Source organism: Nicotiana tabacum, chromosome 14 (genome assembly GCF_000715075.1).
Source record: "Nicotiana tabacum cultivar K326 chromosome 14, ASM71507v2, whole genome shotgun sequence".
NCBI classification, from domain to species: Eukaryota; Viridiplantae; Streptophyta; class Magnoliopsida; order Solanales; family Solanaceae; genus Nicotiana; species Nicotiana tabacum.
The window spans coordinates 22,889,848-22,913,920 of record NC_134093.1 but is presented as its reverse complement, the minus strand read 5'-3'; the positions used below and the strand labels follow the sequence as shown (position 1 = coordinate 22,913,920).

Below are 24,073 nucleotides of genomic sequence, written 5' to 3'. Positions count from 1 at the left end.
ACCCTCATTGGAGAGACGTTAACATGGTATTCACAATTACTAGCCCGCTCCATAGAAACCTTCAAAGAAATGGCCAACAAGTTCATGATGGCACATGCCGGGGCCAAGAAAGCCTAAACAAGAGTAAACGATATCTTTGCCGTCAGGCAATCCCTAGGAGAGGGACTGAGGGAATTCCTCGCCTGATTTAACAGGGTAATGATGACCTTACCAAATGTGTCTAAAGGGATGGCCATTGCGGCCTTTCAGAACGGGTTGAGTAGAGAGGGTTCAAGAGCAACCAGAAAATTGATGAACCAGTTGATGAAGTATTCTTCAACCACTTGGGATGAAATCCACAATGCTTACTGTGCCGAAGTCCGAGCACATGATGATGACTTCAACGGACCAACTCGGTGGCTCGTCTCAGTACAAGATGAGCCCAGGAAAGAACGAAGAGATAACATAAGGAGGGATCACTTGATTTCACGATCAAATAGGGAGCGACATCATCCATATGTCAGAACCACCGTCCCTTCTTCCTTCATCTATGATGATAACCCATCTAGGCCAAGGACGGGGACTCAGCGGAACAAGAGAGGTATGTCCCCCTTGTTGTCTGCTCATAATTTTTGTGTATCGTCTATAGAAATAGTCTATGCCCCTGGAGAAACTCGGAACGAAAGTGAAGTAGCCGCCAAAAATGAGGTCCGACCCGAGCACTAGAAAATCCGACGCCCTCTGCGAATTCCACCAAGAACGCGGACACAAAATAGAAGACTGCATCACCCTCAGGCAAGAGGTTGTAAATATATTGCAGCAAGGATACCTTAAAGAGTTATTGAGCGACAAGGGGGGGGAACAACTTCGCCAGAGGTCGTGAATGCCAAGTCCCGCCAAAGTCGCCACCGGCTCGTACCATCAACATGATCATCGGCGGTAGCGATGAAGCCTCCATCAACGACATCAAATTCACTGCCACTCACAAGCTCAAAAGATTTATCACCCACGAATGGTATGACAGACTCGAAGAAAGTATCATCTTCGATGAGTCATATGCCGACGACTTGACTTTCCTTCAAAATGATGATCTCGTCCTTACTTTACAAATTTTAGATACTGATGTCAAAAGTATCATGGTAGACGATGGGAGTCCATCCCTCAGTCCTCGGCCAGATGAGACTCGAGGACAAGATAGTTCCACGTTGTATCACACTAACATATTTTAATAATGTAGTTGAATGGACGTCGAGTGAAATTACACTCCCCATCTTTGTCGGCGGTGTAACTCTAGAGACAATGTTCCACATCATGGACCAGTCCACCACATACAATGCCATAGTAGGACGACCATGGATACATCCCATGAGAGTCGTCCCTTCTAGCCTGTACCAAGTGATCAAGTTCCCAACACCTTGGGGAATATTTAGCATATAGGGAGAACAACATACATCTCGGGAATGCTACCGCATCGCCTTGGATAACACGATAACCCAACAGACGAAAGACAAGGAAAATGAGGCATAGCAATCAATAAGGCCGAGGTCGAGGCAAGAAGATACCAGGGACGTCATCATGGATCCTGAAATGGTTAAAGCCGCGAACTTAACTATAGAGCACCTCGACCCCATTGAATTAGACCTCAGTGACCCCAGCAAAAATGCCTACATCGGCAGCAAACTACGAGAACCAGTTAAATTTAGCCAATATTTAATAACTAATGCATATTTATTTGCCTTCAGCCATGCAGATATGCCGGGCATTCCTTAGGAAATCGCCACACACAAATTAAACGTCGATCTATTCTACCCCCGACAAGGCAAGTCAGATGAAAATCCAACCCCGCCATCAATGATGTTGTCCACGAGAAGGTGGATAAGCTTGTCACTGCACTGATTATTGATATTGCTTTTCCAAGTATATTTTCTGACTCTTAGCTCGTTGGTACTATCTTTCTGGTTATGTTGTTGTTACTATTCTTTTGTCGCATTTATCTTCTTATATCGAAGGTCTATCGGAAACAGTCTCTCTACCTCCAGGGTAGACATAAGGTCTGCGTACATACTATTCTCCCAGGACCCCACTTGTGGTGTTGTTGATCAATGACTTTTTATTTGACAATTTTAAGGTATGATTTGATAATTCGATCAAGCGCCTAGAAAAATGATGATAATAATTTGCACATAATACTTTAGAAGAGAGCGACGTGTTTTTTTGGGGGTTATTGGCTGGTCTAATTATCGAATTGTAGAAAGAGTTAGACATTTTTTATTCAAGTCTCATTTTAGGAGAAAATTATGTTACAAACTCTAGATGGTTGTAATGTTAAAACTTTATAATAGACAATACACACACACAAAGCTAGAGAATAATTTTTAAAATCTTCTCGGAACAGGGCCGGCTGGAGCCTAAGCCCCCAAAATACTTAGGGCTCCAAAATCTATAAATAATATAGGTAATATTTAATAATTATGCACTATTGATTGAATTTTTAAATTATTTGGTTAATATAGTTATAGCTAAAAGTTTTACACATTTTAAATTGTAGTTACTAGTATTTTCTTGTCTTTAATTCATCCCAACTTAAATCGATCTTTTTACAATGTTAGTTTAGAATAATTTTCTTAATTTTTTGAGTGCCTTTGTAGACAGTTTTCAAGCTACTTTGATAAGTAACTATTAAAATTTCCCCATTAACCTTGAATAACTTTTGAAACATAGTAGTTACTACAGTATTATTTGTTGCAACTTATATTTCGAATTAAAAGTACTATGAGAAATTGTATTAGTAGAAGGATATTTTATTGGGCAAACTCAATCGGGTAAAAAGTGTTAATTCATTTATTGTTAACAATTTCTATACCAGTTGTCTCGGTTGAAAAAAATTTCAAAACAAAATCAATAAAGTTCAACATGATAACACAAGAGAGATTAAATAAATTGGTTAGACATTAACAATGATTAAAATTGATTATAACTTCTTTAGATTTTGATTAATTATAAGAGTAAAGAAAATAATTAATTTAAGATCACTTTTTATTTTTGCCTTAGGCCCCATATTATGTAGAGCCGCCCCTGTGGGAAGAGCAACGAAAAAAATGAAAAACGAAATTATACCAACTATAGAGTGTAAATTACATTAACATTAGACTATATTATAGGTTATCTGTCAAAATTTACGCATCTTAAAATAATTGAAGATTGTAATAACAATTAAAGTACCTTAAATGTTGATAATACATTAATAGGAACCCAAATGGTAATTGAACTTGTATGAAAGATGGTTAGTGTCCTTGGACTAAGCTCTTTCTTAGTTTAATATAGGATTTTCTTAAATGGAGAGGCAAAAGGAGAAGAACTTCAAGGGAATATATTATTTAAAGAAGTTCATACACGATTTAGCGATAGGAATAATCGAATATATATATATATGAATTTTATCTTACATCTAATATTAGCTATGTACGCATATATATACCATCCCAAATTAGTTAGGATAAACAATACCCTTTAGAAAGAAAAAAATTATACATACCTGATGATACATCTGTAACGATTCGACCGGTCGTTTTGAGCATATACATTCCGTTAAGCTATTTTAAGTCTTGAGCAGTATCGAATGATGTATTATTAACCGTCGGTTTGGTTTTCAGGTTATTTGGAATTGATTTGGAAGAATGAATTTCATGATTGAAGTTTTAGAGTTGGAAGAGTTGACCAAATTTGACTTTTAAGTATTTGACCTCGGATTGGAGTTTTGAAGGTTCCGTTAGGTCCGTATGGTGATTTTGGACTAGGGCGTGTGCTCAAATTTGCATTTGGATATTTCTAGAAGGTTTCGGCACAAATTGACGAAAGTCGAAAATTTGAAGGTTTGGAATGTTCATATTGACCGAGAGTTGACTTTGAGGATATCAGATTCGGATTGTGGTTTCGGGAATTAAAATAGCTTTGTTAAGTCATTTGGGACTTGTGTGTAAAATTTGAGTTCATTCCGGGTTGATTTGATATGTTTCGGCACGCATTTTGGAAGTTGAAAGATTCATAGTTCATTAAATTCGATTTGGGGTACGATTCGTAGTTCTAATGTTATGCGTGATTTGAGGCCTCGAGTAGGTTCGTGCTATGTTATGGGACTTGTTGGAATGTTCGGACGTGACCCCGAGCAGCTCGGGCGTGTTTCGGAGTGGAATCAGAGCATTTCCCTTCATGTTTGATTGCTGGTGTGTTCTGGTTTCTGGTGCCTCGATTGGTCTTCGCGATCGCGAAGTATGTGATGCGATTGCATAGAGGAAAACCTGGAGTTGGGTAGTTTCTTAATAGCGGTCGCGATTGGAAGGCCGTGATCGTGTAGCTTGGAGCTGGATACTGTTCGTGTTCGCATGAGTCAGCCCGTGTTTGCGTAGTGATGAGTTGAGAAGCTGGGGCAGAAGATTCTTCGTCGCGTTCGCATTGATCATGTCGCGACCGCGTAGTGCAGGTACATGTGTTCATTGCGTTCGTATGTGATGTTTCGCGAATACGTAGGGTATTTTGGGAGGCTGCTGAGTTTGTTTTTCGCGATCGTGAAGAATATCCCCCGATCGTATAGGGTATTTTTGTCCAGTTAATATAAAGTACTCTATTTCGAAAGTTTCGGCCATTTTATCATATTTGGAGCTATAGAACTTGGATTGAAGCGATTTTTGAGGTGATTTCCACCACATGGATTGGGGTAAGTGTTCTCTACTCGGTTTTGATTTTATTTCATGAATCTATCTTTGTTTTTGGCATTTGATTGAGGATTTCAAGAGGAAAATTGGGGAGTTTTGTCTAAAGTTTCATACAGTGAATTTTTGAGTTTTGAACATCGATACGGAGTCGGATTTGAGTGAAACTAGTATGGTTGGACTTGTAATTGAATGGGTTGTCGAATTTTATGAGTTTTGTCGGATTTCGAGGTGCAGGCCCGGGTTTGACGTTTTGGTTGACTTTGGGCTTTTGATTAAAGATTCGACCTTTATCATTTGGAATTGTTCCCTTAGGCATTATTTGATATATTTAAGTTGCTTTTGGCTAGTTTCGAGCCATTCGGAGGTCGGTACGAGCGGGATGGCATTTTTGGAGTATCGTTTGGCTTGTTCAGTATTGAATTCGGCTTGTTCGAGGTAAGTAACACTTCTAAACTTGGTGATGAGGGTATGAACCCCTGAATATACGTGTTATGTGTTGGTGTTGGGGTGACGGGCGTATGGGCATGCACCGTGTGAATTTCGACTCGGTTGTTTCTGTGGTACTGTGTAGTTACTTAACCTTATTTGTATCTATGAAATCTCTACGTGCTAGAGTAATTGAGTTGTGATCCATGTTAGAAATTATGTCTAGGCTATGTGCTTATCCTGTTAGGACTCACTGAGGTCATTTCTGCTGTTGAGTTATTTGCTTAAATTGCAGTTACATACTCAGTCATACTCATTCATTTGCATATCATATCTTAGTCTCTGTTGCCATTTATTGATACATCATATCATCATTTTTGGGTTAATTTTTATGACATTGTAAGCCCGAGAGACTGGAGAGATTAATGACTGAGTGAGGTTGAGGGCATGTTTGTGACTGATATTGAAGGGATCGGGCTGCACGCCGCAGCAGGTATTATTAATTTATGATAGAATTGGGTTGCACGCCGCAGCAGGCATTATTAATTCATGCCATGATTGGCTTATAATAGTGCTTGGGTTGGATCTGCCCCTACAGAGTCTGCACACCTACAGTGAGCGCAGTTGTTATTGATTCATTTGAGCCGGATCTGCCTTGTACAGTGCTGAGTGACTGAGAGTGTTGAGGGTTGGATCTGCCCTGCTTAGTGCTGAGTGAGTGAGTGTGTTGAGTGATTGAGCGTGATGAGGGGGAAGTGTGAGACAATGAGATTTAGTACTCTGAGAATGTGAGTACATGAGTTCATCACTGTGATGCATTTATTTTGACATGCATACTTGACATACATGTATAGAGATGCACTTCCTCATGTTACACGGTTTTGGTGACGTTCATGATTTCACGTGCACACTGATATGTAGGCATAGAGAAGTATTTTTCTCATGCTATTTGATAATGAAACATCTTATTTATTGTTGATAAGTTTTGGAAAAAATCACAGTTTTACTGACTCACTCATATTTTGGTGATTTCAGTGAAGGATTTAGATTTGTTATACCTGAAAAGCATGACTATTTTCCGTAACTGTTAATGAGTTGAGCATCACATCTCCAAGATATTTCTTTTAACACTTTTATTATATTGTTATGAAATATTGTTGGCTATTGGTGTTGGACTCCGACCTTTGTCCAAACTCGTCACTACTTTGAACCTAAGATTAGGTTTGTTACTTATTGAGTGCATGGGGTCGGTTGTACTCATACTGTACTTCTGCACCTTGCGTGCAGATGTTAGATGCTGATGTAGCTGTGTATGACGGGAGCTGGATTTGAAGACGTACCTGTGTTCCGGTCATAGCTGCCTCTTGATCTTGATAGCTTTAGAATTTAAATTTGTTCATATATATTTCAAACAAATGATGTATTTTATTTCATAGCAGCTTTGAAAATTCTAAATATTAGAAACTCATGATTTGTGCTACCAGTCCTTCAGAAATGTATAAAGGTTCAGTTATTTTATCATTCATTTGTCTAAATAGATCTCATTAAATTGGATAGTTATTAATTGGCTTACCTAGCGGATTGGGTTAGGTGACATCACGACTAGTTGAATTTTGGATCCTGACAACATTGTATCATATTAGTTAATTATTATTGTGATATATTAAGATAAGAATATGTATCAATTAATCACGATAAAGTGATATAGTCATATATATTATGCATTTATTAATTGATGTAAATGTCAATGTATGAAAGATTAAAATCGTTACACTATCCTAACACTTGTATATCCTTATATTAATATATACAAGTATTTCGAAGGACTAAAAAGAATCTCAAAAGCTACTGCAACTTATATAAACGTCAAAACAAGTACATTAATTTTCATATATTATCTATATTTAACCTTCGTTATATTATCGGACCAAATTTACCCCTACCGTTATACTATCGGACCAAATTTACCCCTACAATCAACAAACTTTTAAAAATACCCCCTGATCTGTTAAGTAATCCAAAATCCCCCAAATTCTTTTTATTTAAATCACTTGTTGTTCTTCTTGCTCCATTATTTTTAAATATTACTATTGATGTGAATGCTAAAGTTACTAGATTATACAAATTATTCATAATTTATTTTTAATTACCAATGCACCCATTTCTCTTCTTATAATAAATAAAATTGGTTTAGAATTTTATTTATTTTTCAATCATATACACACCGTAGAATTTAGTGGGTCTATTTACTGTGTATTATATGCAGCTGATCATCATGTATGTACATGTATATTCAAATATATTTTATCATTGCCTGGTTAGTATAGAGTTCGATCGACTAACTTAAGAGTGCACAATGTGTAGGCATTTAATTAAAGCAAAGTTGAATTGGACAATGTAAAGTCTCCAAGGAACTTCAACTTCAATCACTAATACTTGTAAACTCTCCATACATTTGGTGCAACGAATTCATTAAAATTGAGATGTTGTAAATACTTTTAGAATTTAGAAAAGCTACCTAATTTAGATTTTTTAATTTAATATACTTTGTTTATTCAGTTGTATTATTTAATATTTTTTTTTCTAATTCAGAAAGTAGGTAAATGCCAATTATTTCAAAAATAGTGGACCAAGAAGAACAATAAGTGATGGAGATTTTGGATTACTTGACAGATCCAGAGGTATTTTTAAAAATTTACTGATTGTAAGGCCCAATAGTATAACAGAGGTTATATATAAAGAATATATGAAAGTAGAGGGGTATATTTAGCCTTTTCCCCTTAGTAATACTTATATAGATCGTTTGCTTCTATCACGTGATGTTCTTTAACTAAATTCATATTATTTTTAAGAGATTGAATGTCTTTGAAACAATGGGTGTGTTGGAAAATATTTTCATGCAAAATGAGTGGTTTTATCACTTATTTTTCCTTATTTGGTTGGCGAGTGAAAAATATTTTCCAAAAAATATTTTCTAATGTTTGGTTAGAGAGCAAAAAATATTTATTTATGCTACTTTCCTCACCCCTCTTCCCCCAAGTCCCCATGTTCCCTTGCTCTCCCCCCTCCCTAAATACCCAATATTTTCAGGACTTTATTTTCTTCAAGGAATTTAATTATTCTTCTAAAAATTAACACCAACCCAAAGGAACTAATGTGTTGGCTTTACTTTTTTACGCAAAAAACGTTAAAATTTGTGCTCCATAACTAAAAAAAATACACTTTTTTTGGTTGAAAAAGAAAGTACTATTTTACAACATGAAAATAAAGTACTCATTTTATTGAAATAAAAGAAAATACTCATTTTGTTAAAATGAAAAAAAAAAATCTTTTTTTACATCATGAAAAGAATTTTTTTTTTTGTTGAAATGAAAGAAAATACATTTTCTATGAAAAGAAATTACTTTTTTTTGTTGAAATGAAAAAAGTATTTTTTTATATCATGTAAAACAATACTCATTTGTTGAAATACAAAAAAAAAATATCCATAATATGAAAAGAAAGTACTATTAATAATATTTTATTTAGATTGAGAGTGGGGGTGAGGGATACGTGGGTGAGGGTGGGGTTGGGTGGGTGGGTTTGGGGGTGTGGGGGTATGGGGTGGGTTGGTGGGATGGAGAATAGGGTGGGAAAGGTGGAGAAGAGGTTTTGGAAAATATTTTCCCTTCCATTAGAATGAGTTCATGAGGAAATATTTTCCAAAATATTTAAACCAATCACACATATAAAAATTGAAAAATATTTTCCGTCCTACCAAATACACCCAATTTCTCCATATTATTTAACGTCTATAATACTAATTTCATTCTTTTAACAAAGGACTCCTGTTTTTGACGGCTATAAATTCTAACTTTCTGAAGTTGTTAACATTGGATTAATCATCTTTCCCTAGTCTATGGTAGGTATTTCTCAAGGAGAATTAAAGTGCTATTTGTTTCTTAATTAAGTTAATCTACTCTCCTTTTTTCTCTTCTTTTTTCGTCGTCTTCTTTTATTCTCGTTTAGACACCAGATATGTTGACTTGACTAACAAGAGTCTTCAGTTTTTGGTAAGCATCAATCTTGGTCGAGGCACATTTTTTCTACCTACAAATACCTAAATGTTTGAAGAATTGCCTAGGTTAATTAATAAATAAATATTAAGATCGCTAGTTCATCCTATAGTTTATGTAATTTAAGATATGATATATCAAATCAGGGAACTATTTTAAGGTGTGACATTATATTAGTATATGTGGAATTCTATCAAAAAGCTATAATTTTTCCTTTTTGTTGTTCCATTTTTGAGTAAATTCTTGTTAATCTTTTTAACATTTTAGAATTGGATACGTGAAAAATCAAATCTCCTTGAACTTTAGACAATAGTTGATTAAACACCTAGCTCTTAACGGATGATTTTATAAATGTAATGTTAGTTTTTGCCCTCCAAATAATGAAATAATAGAGCTCCTCCTTTTGAAAACTAATAAAATTGGATTGGAAATTATGACTTCAACACAAAAGTTAAAGAATGAATATATTTTTCTTTGTAAACTATCTTCTTATTTAGAATTTCTAAATGCTGAATAATATATCCTTCTTTTGTTCTGTTCCTATATGCTACTATGAGAAATTTACTTTAATGAGTTATTTTTTGTTAGGAAAACACAAAATAGTAAAAGGTAAGATAGTTTAATGGTGCTATAAACAAATTTCTTAGGTGTCCGACACAATTTATGCGCACCTCAATTATTTCACCTAGCACCTACTATCTCTAACTATCATCGTTGTTGACAGATAACTCTACTGTCTACTAAGGCATTTGGAAAGAAATCACTTAGTTTTTTTTTGTCTATGTGTGATTCAAGAACTTATTTTCAAGATTGTTCACCCACATAACCTATAAGCTTTTGAAACAAAGGTTAAAAAAATAATATTTATTGAAATATTAATAATTTCACAGAAATATGTATACTCAGTATCAAAGATGCTTGTTCATTTTTTTATTTTTTTTTATGCTTGTTTAGTTAAACCCATTAGTTCCATGCTCCAATTTCTGGTCATATCTGTCTATTCAGTTCAGAATTTCAGGTGCAATGCAAAGGTATAATATTCAAACAAAGATTCGTTGTCAATTATGTATCTCATGTTTTCAGCAGAGATTGTAGGGCCCTTAAAAGCTGGCAAAATATGTGCAAATATTGATGTAAAACACAATAGCCCTTCCCCATGCTAAAATCCACACACACACACACACACCCCTACCCCCAACATCCCAAAAAATTTTAAAAAGAAACCTACTTTTTATAAGTAAATTTAAAAAAGAAACATCCCCCACCCTCACAGGCTCCCAAATGATGTACATGTGATTTTTGGAATATGTGAATTTATTCCATGGGCAGACTGACAGTGGCTGAGCTAGTGTACTGCATACTGGTTCCGCCGAACCTACTAATTTTGATTCAAACCAGATATTTTGTTAAAAAAATTTACTTAATATGTATAAATAATTTATCCAAAACTCAATCAATTTAATACGTATAAATAAGTCGGCCTTTATATAATCAAGAACTCATAAACTTGAAATCGTAGAGCAGGCTACGCTGCTGTCATTCATTCATGTCAATATCTTGAAATATGACTTCTCCATTCATTCTCTTTCACAAAGGCATCTTTCACAGTATGCATTAATAATTGAACTCATGCTAGAGCCAAAAAATACTATTACAAACCTCTTTGCATTTAGTGCTCTCACTTCACATTACATGTTTTGGAGCCTCCTTTTTTCAAGAATTCATGTTCTCCCACACTCTTTTCTTATTGATCCAAGACACCCTTTAATGCATATTGTTATTTTCTTCCACCAATCCAAAGATCCATCCACCCTTTAATCTGTTGTACCGGGTGCTGTGTTGCTTGTACCTTATACCCAACTGTTAGTGTTATAAATAGATCTTCTAAGTTCTAATTTTAGAAGCCTCCTCCTACCTAAGTTTAGTTTTTGTCGACTATTTTAGTCTACCTACACCCTCTTTTACCTCACTCACACCTATGCCCACAGACTTTTCTAAATATATACACAGAAAACTAGTTTACTACTAAAAGTAGGAAAGTTTAGGAATATCAGAAATGGGAAGTTTTCAAACCAAAGTCAAAAGCTATCCAAATGCCAAAGTGGTTGAAAGGTTGAAGTATAATGTAAGATTTCTTCAAGCTGAGGTGAATGAAATAATGTGCATGAGGGAACATGAGAGTCAAGCTTACGCTCAAGAGATGATCATATTTGCACTGAAAGAAGCTGAGTGGAAGAAGGAAAGGAGGAAGCTAAGAGAGGAAGTGAAGAAGTTGAGGAAGAAATTGGAAGATAAAGGAGGAGGAGAAGAAGAGAAGTCCAAAGGAGTAGAAAATCATGACATGTTAAGTAGTGTGAAAGGGGAGAAGGAGTGGCATCACTTGGGATCAAGCTACTTGTTGGAGCAAATTAGGGATGAACAAGCTAGAAGAGATGTCGCGATCGAGAAGTGGAAACAACTTTATTTTGCCATCAAAATTGAGCTTGATGATCTTATCCAGAGGACAAATCAAGGTAATTTACTTCAATTAATTTCTTATCATCTCGGAAACAACCTCTTGCAGAAATGTAGGGCAAGACTGCGTATAATAGACCCCTCTGGTCCGGCCCTTCCCCGGACCCCGCGCATAGCGGAAACTTAGTGCACCGGGCTGCCATTTAATTTCTTATCGTCCCCATTCAAGCGTTCTAACATAGGCAGAGCCAGTATTTGAAGTTTATGAGTTCTGAATTTGTCATTGAACTCATAGTTCGTCTTAATTATTCGGTTCGCAGTTATTTATACATAATTAATGAATTTCCTAATACAAATACAGGCTCCAAGCAAAAGCTATTGGGTTCGTCTGAGCTCGTAACTAATACTCTCCCCCATCCCTTTGTTCTAAAGATGTGGTTACAAGACTTGGGTAAACTGCTTGGAATAAGCTGAAGCTGACAAAGATTTCCTAGAAAAGAAAGTATTTTACTAATATTGTGGGATGTTAATACCTTTTTCCAATGTGTTTAATTTGTTTCACCAGGAGAAGGACTCTGCTGGAAAATAGAGCAAATGGAATTACTAGAGGAGCTGCATAGGGAGCTGAAAGAAAAGGAGCAAACCATTGCGCTTTTAAAAGAGCGAATATCTTTGATGGAGCAACAAGAACTCAAGAGGGAGAGGGAGGTAGACATTTTGAGGCAAAGCTTGAAGATAATGAGCTACAAGATGAAGGCAACCAGCATTTCTAAGAATTTATCGAAAAGCTTGCATCTGTAAAATTCAGTCATTACAGAAAACTGAGAGCTATAATATAGAATAAGTGGTGGTCCTCTAGATTGAGGGGCTTCACATAAAAGTTTTTCTTCTAATATGTTCTCCTCCTCAAGAACATAGCTAGTTTCAGATAGCAGTCTAGTGAGTTATGCTTAATTTGTAACTTGCACCCTAAAATAGATGGTGCCTTTTCAAATTCTTTCAGTTTTTGGATGTGAGTCATTTTTTCATTGTTATTTTGAATGATCTTTTATTCTTGAGATTATAATTAATGTTAAGAGTTATAGCTACTTACATATTATGATGATCTGGATATCTTTTCTGGAGTTTCCTAGAGAGCATACTAAGTGTAGAATATATTTCCAGATATTAGAATTCTAACCTAAAATATTGTGGGCAGCTCTTATTTGATGGCCATAAACTACTACCTCACATTATAGAACTGCCGAGCATTTTTCTCCCACTTGGTTGACCAAAAGTACAGACAATTTGTATAAAGCACGAGCCGACAAAGCTATAGTAACAGATGGCTATAAATTATTAAGTTAAAAAATGAGCAGGACATGTACACTTGCTGAACAAAAATCATGCAGAGATACAATAAATGCAGCCATTTCTGTGGTATGATTGTTATTTACAACAATTACTCTGACCTATGGAGTACCAACATTGGCAAAATTTTGATGATTTCCATTTTTAGCCAATTGATATGTTCCTCTCTTCTGCCAGTTGTGACCTTGGAACAGTTTTGTAGTTTGATCTCACATTCTGAAGAAGAATTGGAAACCATAAAAATGTATACGTATCAATTCCGTACATGCAATACTTCTCAAAATGGCTAGTGGAAAATGCAAGTACCTCTAACAGAGTAATGTAATAGAAGTCCTCCATGTGCTGCATAAGTGCACTGCCATCTCTGATTGCGAGAAAAATGTTAATCTCTGTGTTCAATATTTTCTCAATCAATTCTTTTTCACCTTTCATCTGCACAAAATGTACCAATCAGTAAATAGTGAGAATGCTTTTCTCAGGAGTTCTTTTACCTTCAATAAAGAGGGAAAAAAAATTCATAGTATGAAGAAATGTACTTTAGGTCTAACTCAACTCCAAAGCTCATGAGGTGAGGATTATCATAGACCCTATAAGGAGACCACAACCCATTCCCTCAACCAATTAGGGACTTCACATCCTCCTTCCCTGTACGTATAGGACTGGACAACTAGAGTGTGGATAACATAATAGGGGGGCCCAACACTGAGAAATACAACAGGAGGGATCGATGTGTCCGACTCTGATACCATGTGATGAAATGAAAATTGGGTCTAACTCAACCCCAAAAGCTAGCTCATGAGGAGAGAATTGCTTAAGACCATACAAGGAGACCACAACTTATTCGCTCAACCAATGTAGGACTTGACACATGATAAAGTTACTTTGACTATAATGGACAAGTCTCAAGCCGAAAGTATGGAAACATGCTAGCAGTATATCGCCAATCAATACCATTTTTCTTCTTTTTAATTAGGTAACTTTTTTCCCTCCAACTTCAAACCCCCTCACCTCCCACTTTCCTTCCTTAGTGACTTGAAACTTCAACCTAATGTTTTGAACGGATAGGCTTATACCTCAAGGACACCTTCCCTCATTTATTCAATGAGTTTCTTTTCTGAATCAAACTATCATAACAAACTAGTATAACTACAAGAGTAACTTTAAATATATAATTTTTGAACAGTAAACTTTTCCAGCTTTTTTACTCCATATCAGTATGAAGTCAAAATCCATAAATTTATCATGAGATTGAAGGGATCAGAAGATTCAAAAGTGCAACTTGTACAGCCAAATACATAAGAAATAGAACTCCAGTATGCTAAATTATGTAATAAAATGAAAAAAAAATGTTCTAGGGTATTCCAATATATTGCAAGTAAGCAGTTCTTTCAGAAATCGACAGTGTAAGATCTTAATAAAGCATATTGTCAATGGATGAAATGGAACACAAATAAAAAAGAAATAAAAGTTGAGAAGGATTAAAGGCGGAGAAGCTTACAAATTCACTGACAATAACATCAGGAGTGGCCTCTCCAATAACATCACCTTGGTAACCATCGTCCAAGGGTTCTACATTATCCTGAAACGTTTTGTTCCCGAGACATAAGAAGTTAAACAACAAACAATAAACTCCTTTAAATTGATAAAAGGTCAAATGATGTCAAATATGTCATATCTGCTTCCTGAGAAAGTAGGTTCCAATACATAATCAATAAGAATGACGCAGGACTTCTCAATAGTGACTACCTTTCTATGAAGAATTCTCAAAAAATTACTTCAAGTAATTGAGTAAATATTATACTGAACAGTGACACTGGTCATTTCTCTTAAATATAAATTTTATCAGGACAAAGCTAACCTTCTGAGACACAAAAGGAAAAACAAACATAACTCCTTTACCAGTGGCAACATTCTGTCGATGCGATTGAGGTTGAAGTTGATCGATTACGAACAAACTTTGATGTTTTATAGTGTAAAAATGACAGATTAAAAAGATTGAAAAAGAATCAACCCACCATTGTCTTTTTCATATCTCCAGCGGTCAAATAAATAGGTTGAGCAACATGGCAGTAGCCCATCAACCGAGGAACTGTTGGTATTATATCTCTGTGATTTACAACCCTCCAGCTGTCTTTAACTTTCTGCAGTAGAAGAAAAAACTGGGTTACATAGAGTCGCTCAATATTTTAACAAAATTAAACTCGGTACATTTCCGAAGCATGGGAAAGTGATTTTGTAAGGTCAAATTGTTTTTGGTGCTACAACAATGTACTTACAGCAGTTCACCATATTACATTAGAAAAACAGGCAAATATTCTCATGAACTATAGGCAAACACTATTTTTTAGGTTAAGGTGAGTATGTCAACCAGCTTCTTGGTTTGGTATGTTAATTTTTTTTCTTTTGGGTTCTTGTTAAATTTTTAGGTTAGATGAACACCAACCCCTGACATTACACCTCTCTCGAGACAGTGGTTTACACCAGAATATAATGCCATATTAGAAGCTGAGAAGAAAACCTCCAAAGAGGTGATCCACTTATTAAAGCTCATTTTCTCTCCCTTTCACTTTCTCTCCCTTTCTATATAAACTGCATGTACTGCAGAAAGTTTCAGCTACATATAGAGAGAATTCTGAAGAAGTTTGATTGCTGAACTGCTGTATCCATATCAGAAAATTTTGTTGCCAATTGGCGCTGGAGGAAAATTTGGACTATGTTCTCTGCATCGAGACTGATGAGAACTTCATGTAAAATTTTGGTCACAATATAAAGATTAAGGAACATGTTCATTTTGCAGAATAAAAAGTGAGAGAGAGCACATTTACTATGGGCCATATTGATGAAAAAATTAAAATTCATCAAGGAAAAGTTCTGAAATTTCATGTTTCTTTCACATAGAATGGTTTAGATTCATTAAGAGCTCAAGGTAGCTGATCAACAAATACGTGATACTTTCTCTTTTTCTTTACTTTATATGTTGCCGGTAAGAGTAGCTTTAAAAGAAAAAGAAAAGAATGGTAAAAGATGCCATAAACGTATGGTGAAACCATATTGGCAATATAGAATATAGACAGTCTCGACATAAGTATTTCACATCTGGAGAGGGTAAATTATACCTCATTATAAACTTCAGCGAACTTTTTGTTTCCAACTCTTGGAGATCCAAAGTTGTACATGGTCACAGAGATAGCTCCCCGCCTAACACAACGGCAAACAAAAAAGATAAAAGTCGTTGGATAGATGTTGGTAAGTGGTAAATAATGCAAAATAGATGGAAAGCAAGCTACAGAAATAAGAAGAAAAAGGAGCTTACTTAGCTAGTTGACTTGATGATAGTTCAAGAGCGAGAAGAGTAGCCAATGCACCACCAAGACTATGACCAGTAACGTAAACACTCCATTCATTTGGTGGGTCAAGATCATCATCTCTGGAAAATACATTTACAGTTTAATAGGTGAAATGACATCAATGATTAGCAGTGAAGCAAGAACATCAAAAACAGAGAAGAAAACATCAAGAAGACAAAGAGGAAGATGTACAACAACAGTAACAAAATCCAGGGGAAAGGAAGGAAAGAACAGAAGAAAAGATTAAGGCAGTCCCAGACATCTCAGGTAAAGCAAAAGTGAATTTACAAATTTTAAGAATCGGACTGTAATACTAAGCACACACCACCAGTCCACTTAGTAAAGACTTGAAACAAATATTTGCCAAATTCTTACTTCACTGTACTGATAAAGAGCTAATAGAGAGGACCTATGAAGTAAAGCAGGAGAAAAGGAGCTGATTCTAAAGGTAAATGTCTATGGCTTGAGATAACAAAAATATCAGATCAATATCCTCATTCAAAAATAGGAGCTGTGTCATCTCATCTCTCATTCACAATATCCGAGGAGATAAAGGAAAATGCAGCATTGTACAATCTCGTTTGACAGGCCACCTACCTATAGCCAATTGCTTGTTTGACCAGCGAGATAAGCCTAATCCTAACTGAGTCATACGCACTTAGGAAACCACTGTGAACCTACAAAAACAAACTCTAGTCATTCGGATAATGAGATATATTCTAAACATAAGTGCGCATTCATAAATCAGACACTAAGATGGTAAAGTAAGAATTTGAGTGCCACCTGAACTTCTTGCTTGAAGTCACCACCTATCCTTTCAGGATTGAACCTGCAGCATAGAAGCAACTAAGGATAACAAAATAAATAAATGGCGATCTCTCAACCATTTAAGGTTAGCCGCATACAAATAATGAAAAGGAGGCAACATATAATTCATTTTCAATATTAACGAAGTGCTTGGGCTATTCTTTTTATTGTTTTAAGTACTGTATGAATTTCAAACTTATTTCCACAGTGTCGGACAGATAGTTATCTTCCAACTGTATTCTTATAAGAAAATGAATTGTTTCTTTAAGTGGGCCACAGAGTAGACAGTTGTATTTCAATGGAAGTACACTTTCAGAGAACTTAGACAAGGATGAAAATACTTTGTTTACTGTAATAGGAAAAAAAACATAGTAGTAGTAAAGAGAACCAGAAGTTGAAGGTAGAGAAAAAAGAAACTCAAGCCAGCCTGTTCTTGTAAGGATATTACCCTGCAGGAACTAGCATCAAGTCTGTCAGAAGATCCTTCCATTTAGTCTGGATTAAAGAACAACCAGTTATCCCCAAGCGCGAGCAAAATCAATAAGTTCTACAGATGTGCATAATACCAACCAAAACCTACTTGTTCTGTTCCCCTGAAAGCAACAACTAACCGTTTCCTTGCTGAATCACGCCAAAGTGCTACCTGCAGCCCTGACAGAGTCCATAATCAGTTGAATAGTCTTCTCCTTAGATTAAATAAATGAAATCTAAGAAACCTGATTAAACTATTCTATTTTCACATTATTAAAGTTTTATTGTATATATATATTAAACTAAGAGCTCCTAGACAGTCAGATATTAACATGCCTGTGTATCAGTTGACTCGTTATCTAAGAAGCATAATTTGTCAAATTCAGATTTGATGAAAGTCGGATGTCCCAAAGAAGTAGCTAGCAGTGCCCAAGCTTCCATGGCTGTCTCTGCTGTTGAGAAAAGAGACCTCATCTCCTCGGCTTTCTTCTCGTCCAACACTAATCCATCTTTGTTCATGGGATATCCAAGGATATCATTTTCCACTCCGGTTGAAGAATCTTCTTTAGCATCACCCTTTCCGAAAAGACCTGCGCCTTTGTTGAATTGGGAAACTGTGGCGTTTAGGACCATCAATGCTCCCAAAATGGAATCGGTTTGACGTAACAAGTCTTGTGTCACCTTCTTGATATCTGGAAGGGATGACTGAATATTGTTAAGAACAGGTGGTTCAGTTGATGCACTACCATTAGCAGCTTCCTGCTTTTCAGGAGTTGCAAGACCAGATTCAACATAGCCTGCATCTGCAACTTTCCGCGATTGCAACCCAATCTTATTTAACAAGTCAAGATTATCCCACTTTATTTTCTCAGGAGCGGGGAGACCGAGTCTTTGAACAACATTTTGATTGACGATGTCAGCAAAATTCTTCCAGAAATGCTTATCTGATTGAGAGCTCTGAAAAACCTTAGTGCCAGCAGAATTATGCTCATCGGACATGCCATTTTCATCACAATTAATCTCCATCTCACCACCAACTTTGGTGTCTTCCGAATTATTTGGGCGTTCTGATTCTTGACGCATGCTCGAGTCATCAATGTTGGGTGATTTCTGCGACCCCGGCAGTACATCTGATTCCGCAATAGGGCCATCAGAATTCTCAATGCTGCTATTCAAATCATTATATTCATCATTTAGTAGCTTCAGCTGCCCAAAAGCAAACTGTACAAATTGTCGAGCTTGCACAGTCTCCGAACCCAGAATTGTCTTCAAAGCAGACTCAAACCCGTTTTTCTTTAAAAATTCTGTAATGATTGGGATTCTCCACCACTTCTTTTCTTCTTCAATTTTCTCAAAACTCTTGTACTGTATCTGTAATATGTTAATAGGACAACTAGTTAAATAGAGAATTGAATCAACAATGGTCAAATCGGGTATCATATAAGAAGGATTCTGAAGTCAGTGTTACGTAAATCCAATTTAGTCCAACATACTATTCAGCTAGAGTACCACTGTTGTCAAAATAATTAGATGGATTTTCAGAAAATGAAGATCTGAAATTCCAGCTAAATCGAAAATCTTCAGGTCCAGCTAGAAATCTACAAAAGCAGCATTCAGTTTGTTCTTTCTGCAGTGGCTGTTAAGCTGAACCGACTTTTGAGAACATTAAATAGAAAAATAACGATATTACTTTGTCCCAACAAGTTCATCCAGAAAACCACCTATTCAGTTAGAAATTCTAGAGACAGAAGATAAATTGGGAAGAACCAAAAGAAAATGAACCAACTGAAAATTAGGTAGCTTCCTATTGCATAAGCAAGGTCGTAGTGCTCTTGAACCTTGAATGTGCCTCCAGATTCAAATCAACTTACCTCTATCTCTATCTTCCCACCACCGCCCATTCCTTCCAAATCAACCAGCAGTTCATGAGAATCTCCTAGAAAAGCACATGTCTGTTATTTTCACAAATTTAAACATCAACGGAATCTGTATACCAGCCTAATCCTTATATCAGCACTTATATCGGTTATGATATAATTCATAGGTATAATTATAGAAAACTAATTTGTCCCTTTAAGAGGATTTCTTCCTTTATCAATTTGTTTGATGAGCAACGAGACACTTTCAATATAGTCATCAAAACACAACCAATATGCATATTGAAGAAGCACTCAGAACTTCCCTATTTTGGTGGGATAAGTTGAAAAGGAAGTCGGACCTTATTTTACATGAATGATATTTTAGATCGCATGAAATCTAGACAATTATTTAAAGTACAATTTCATGATAGCCATTTCTTGGGCTCATACCATCACAGAGGTGTTTCACATTAACTGCTGCATTCCCCATGCGTTTATGTGGAGCCACAAGATTTGCATCCCAAGCTGCAAGCTGACAATAGTTATGAATAAGTAATTAGATCCAGAGTTGAGAAATAAGAACACCGAGAAACCTACAAAGCTTCTATAGCTGCTCACTTTTCATCAGAAGATTCAGTTAATTTAGCAGTGTCCATAGCAAGCACCTGTAAATGACACTAAGACCACTTGGTATATCTAGAAAGCTTAAAGCTTTTCAAATTGCATATCTTAGAATAGCTGCTTGCTTTTCATCAGGAGATTCAGTGTTGCAATATGTGATTATAGTTCATCTGTTGACATATAGTCCACATACTGTGTATTAAAGTTTTGTCGTTTAATGTGAAAGCGCTAAGTTGCAGCAAATTGAGGTCGTATTTCGAAAGCAAAATGTTACAGTTTCTGGAATTCTATCCTTTACTTAATTAACCATTAGAGAGGAAAGATGAACTCAATTTATCAACCTGAAGATCGTTCAGGGGCGGCTGCTTAATATTTAAAGCAAACTCCTCATTCCATGTTGGCTCTTTTGTCCTGCAAATGTAATTCACAATATTAACAATGTTGCCGTTCTTGGATGATGTTTCAAGATTCAAACAGTGTATAATCTGAAATAAAGAAAAAAGATAGCTTTATTCTCCAACAAACAATAGCAATTGTAGACCTTTCGCCTTCTTGATAACAAATTAAGAGGATTAATTGTAATGGAACATCAAATAAGAGATTGATGGAATGATCGACTCAAGATAATAAAGAATGTGAGTTAAGGATGAAAAACAATTGAATTCTACTTAATCCAGCATAACTCTTTACTAAGGATTTGACAAGTTCCTCAAACCGAAGAGAAGACAATTTCTAGACTCTCTTATTGGCTGCTTTACCATTCGGCTTATGCATGCAATATTTGGGCAATAACATATTGACAACAAGCAAAGCATCCTGATTCATTGTTAAGTAAACCTAGAAGATCTAGAGAAGTTTCAATAGAAAAGAGAAAAAATTGCAGCATTAACACATGACCAACTACCTACCCCCATTTCACCTTGCTTTTCAGAACTTGACTATCTAATTGTAACACCACGTACGGATCACTCGTTCCCTGAAATTTAGAAAGAAAATTAAGCAATTAAATCAAAGCTGGAGTTAGAAAAGTAAATAAATGCATAATTAGCCCGTTAATAAGGAAAGAAGAGTAAGGCACGTCCCAATTGAATTTTGATAATGTGCTAATATTAGAAGGCAGATACCTTACCCAAGGATCCATAGCAGGAAAACTGAAACCTTTCTTTAACTTTATGAACAACTGGCCATCATAAATTTCACGCACAAATGACCTGCAAGATAGTTGTCAAATATGAGATAGAACTTCCAATCATGATCCATGCCAAATCCAACTTCCTTTAAAAGAAACAGACATATTACGCTCATTAGCAATTTTGGATAAACTGAAGTCTTGTCTAAGATGATTTGGATAAAATTAGCAAAACTAAGCTGAATAAGAACCAACAACATACTCTGAAAGAAATATGGTTTTGCAGTTAGCTGCATCCACCTCACGCTTTCCGACATTATCCTGTTCAAGTGATATCAAAAGAAGCAAAATGGATCATACTAGAAAAACAATCCAATTGCTTAATTTCTTTTTGCTCCATAAACATTTCAAGATTTGTAGTATACTTGCAAGATTAATTTCCTTCTAAGTAAAATCAAATATAAAGAAAATCCACTTAGACAAGTGATGGCCTTACAAGTTACATATGGTTATGACAAAACTATTTCCTTCATTCATTTTCATGAGTTTTGGGGGTTAAGACTACTACAAGAAAAGAACATTTATGTTTATTTCCCAAACTAGAATTGCAACAGCCTAACAAGATGCTTAAACAATAATATGAATGAAAAAATATTTAATGAGACTCAAAGATCACAACTTTAGGTGTACATATTGCAAGCTACAAAAAAGGGCAGCCCGGTACACTAAACTCTCGCTATGCTCCGTTGTCAGGGGAAGGGCCAAACCACATTGGGTCTACTGTATACAGCCTTAACTTGCATTTTCTATAAGAAGTTGTTTCCATGACTTAAACTCGTGAGCTCCTGGTCACACGGCGTCAACTCTTACCGTTGCGCCAACACACCCCTTCAAATTGCAGGTCAATGCAACACAAAATTCACACATCACAAGCATGACATCTATAACTTCTACAACACCAAATATGAAAAGAACCCACAATGAAAGATACTTTTAAAAGCCATTTTTCTTTTCCAATCAACAGTCACATAGCTATATTTACAAAAATAAATTAACCAACCAATCAATAAACTTCACCTCAATCCCAAACTAGTTGGAGTCTGCTATATTAATTCTCAATATCCATACACTCTATTTGAGTCCATTTTCAATTTATAAATAAAGAATGAAACAGAAAAATGAACAACTACATACATATTAACATTCTTATTTACACAAATTTACATAACCAACCAGCCAATCAATCAACTACACCTCAATTTCAAAATAGTTGGATTCCGCTATATGAATTCACAACATCCATTCTTACTATTCTAGTCCATTTCCAATTTTTGAATAAATAAATAGAAAAATGAATATACATATATATAAATAAAGATGGAGAATTTACTGGAAGATTAGTGTAAGCTTCAAAAGCAAAACCAGCAAGAATGACAGCCAAATTAATATCAAAAGGAGGTCTTTCATTCTCCTTTTCAGCTGATGAAAACGGAATAATCTCACCACTAGCTTGACAATTACAACACAACAATTCTTTTGCACCAAATTTTGGATAATTCAAAAACCCATTAATTCTTTTGGAGAAAAAAAGTTTTTTGGAAAAGGAAACAGAATTGGGGTTCTTGAAAAGAAGCAATCTTGGTGAAGAAAAAATGGGAAAGTGGAGATGAGGTTGCAGAGTAGCCATGAAGTGGCAGTTGGGTGGAAATGAGGATATTTTGGGAAGAAAAAATTGTCCAGTGTTAAGACAGAGAATTTAGGAGAGAATCTTTTGAGATTGGAAGTGGAAGTGAACTAAATTTGAAGAGAAAAAACATTCCCCTTAAATCTTCATATTTTTTTATATATTTGTACGCTATTTAAAAAAAATTATATAATTAAAGTAATATTTGTAATAGAGTATAAAATAAATCTCTCACAATATTTATGAGACAAAAATATTTTTTTATTTGTAAATATAATATTTTGACAACACTAGCATGTCACTAGGAACTAGTGGATAAACATGACTTTGTTTTGTGTTTTGGCATAGCAAAAGTATTATAAAATATTTTTCTTTAATTAAATCATTTTATGTATTTTGTTACTGGAAATTATTTTTTGCTACTGAATTTGTCCCAACAAAACAATTTCTTTAGATTGGTAATTTTATGTGAAAACATTTCTCTCCATATCAACGTATGAGATGGTTTACTAAAATGAGAATGCGTGTACGCAAGTGGGAGGATATGGAAGGGACGAGAAAACAGTGGCGCCAAATAAAACCAAAAAACCGAAAGAAAGTCAAACATAGCAGTAGCTTTTATCTCTATGTTGTTGGATTTAAGTTAAATAGAATAAGAAAGAATTAACTTAAATAGCCGTCCACCCTTAAATTAAAAATAGTCGGTGAATGTATAATATATACATAGTTCATGTATTATATGTATATAATCATGTTTAATCAATATATAATCTATGTATATGGCTAAAAAAAATAATAAATATGACTAGCTATTTGTGTGAATTTTATGATTTGATATTTTAGGATACGTTTTAGTAGTATTTGTTGGATTATGTAATACGTGCCTTCTATAAACTTCTTTGGGAACTTTGTCACGATCGAATTATTTTTTTATTTAAAGAAAATTTGGAAGTCTAAAATATCAGAGGGATTTCATTTCATACAAGTCCGCGAAATATTTTAATGTTGGGAAAACAGTGTCCAAATTGTTTACGTGTTAGTCTTTTTTAGATATGTGTAAAGAAGAAAACATCAAGTCTCGTATCATTTTTTTAACGGGAAGACCAATATACAGAGGTTCTCACTTAATTCGGTATGTCCATCAAGTAATCGATCGGACGGACGAGATTTGTCTTTCAT

The 24,073-nt window shown here is 35.3% G+C and overlaps 2 protein-coding genes across 2 annotated transcripts; one reads left to right on the top strand and one right to left on the bottom strand.

The window, feature by feature from the left end:
* The first annotated feature begins 11,082 nt into the window (after window positions 1–11,082).
* On the top strand, window positions 11,083–12,646 carry LOC107805530 (uncharacterized). Its single transcript, XM_016629588.2, has 2 exons — window positions 11,083–11,685; window positions 12,192–12,646. The coding sequence occupies exons 1-2, from the start codon at window positions 11,229–11,231 to the stop codon at window positions 12,425–12,427; spliced, it is 693 nt and encodes a 230-aa protein (XP_016485074.1). The 5' UTR covers window positions 11,083–11,228; the 3' UTR covers window positions 12,428–12,646.
* Window positions 12,647–12,941: 295 nt separating this feature from the next.
* Window positions 12,942–23,027, bottom strand: LOC107805534 (uncharacterized). Its single transcript, XM_016629591.2, has 18 exons — window positions 22,601–23,027; window positions 21,473–21,531; window positions 21,211–21,292; window positions 20,990–21,057; window positions 20,423–20,492; window positions 19,911–19,992; window positions 19,473–19,537; window positions 17,938–18,972; window positions 17,711–17,773; window positions 17,579–17,625; window positions 17,107–17,152; window positions 16,921–17,000; window positions 16,290–16,403; window positions 16,093–16,174; window positions 14,992–15,117; window positions 14,475–14,555; window positions 13,283–13,408; window positions 12,942–13,192 (listed from the first exon to the last, which is right to left on the bottom strand). Exons 1-18 carry the CDS (start codon window positions 22,895–22,897, stop codon window positions 13,121–13,123), a joined length of 2,595 nt encoding a protein of 864 aa, XP_016485077.1. The 5' UTR covers window positions 22,898–23,027; the 3' UTR covers window positions 12,942–13,120.
* Window positions 23,028–24,073: the final 1,046 nt, after the last annotated feature.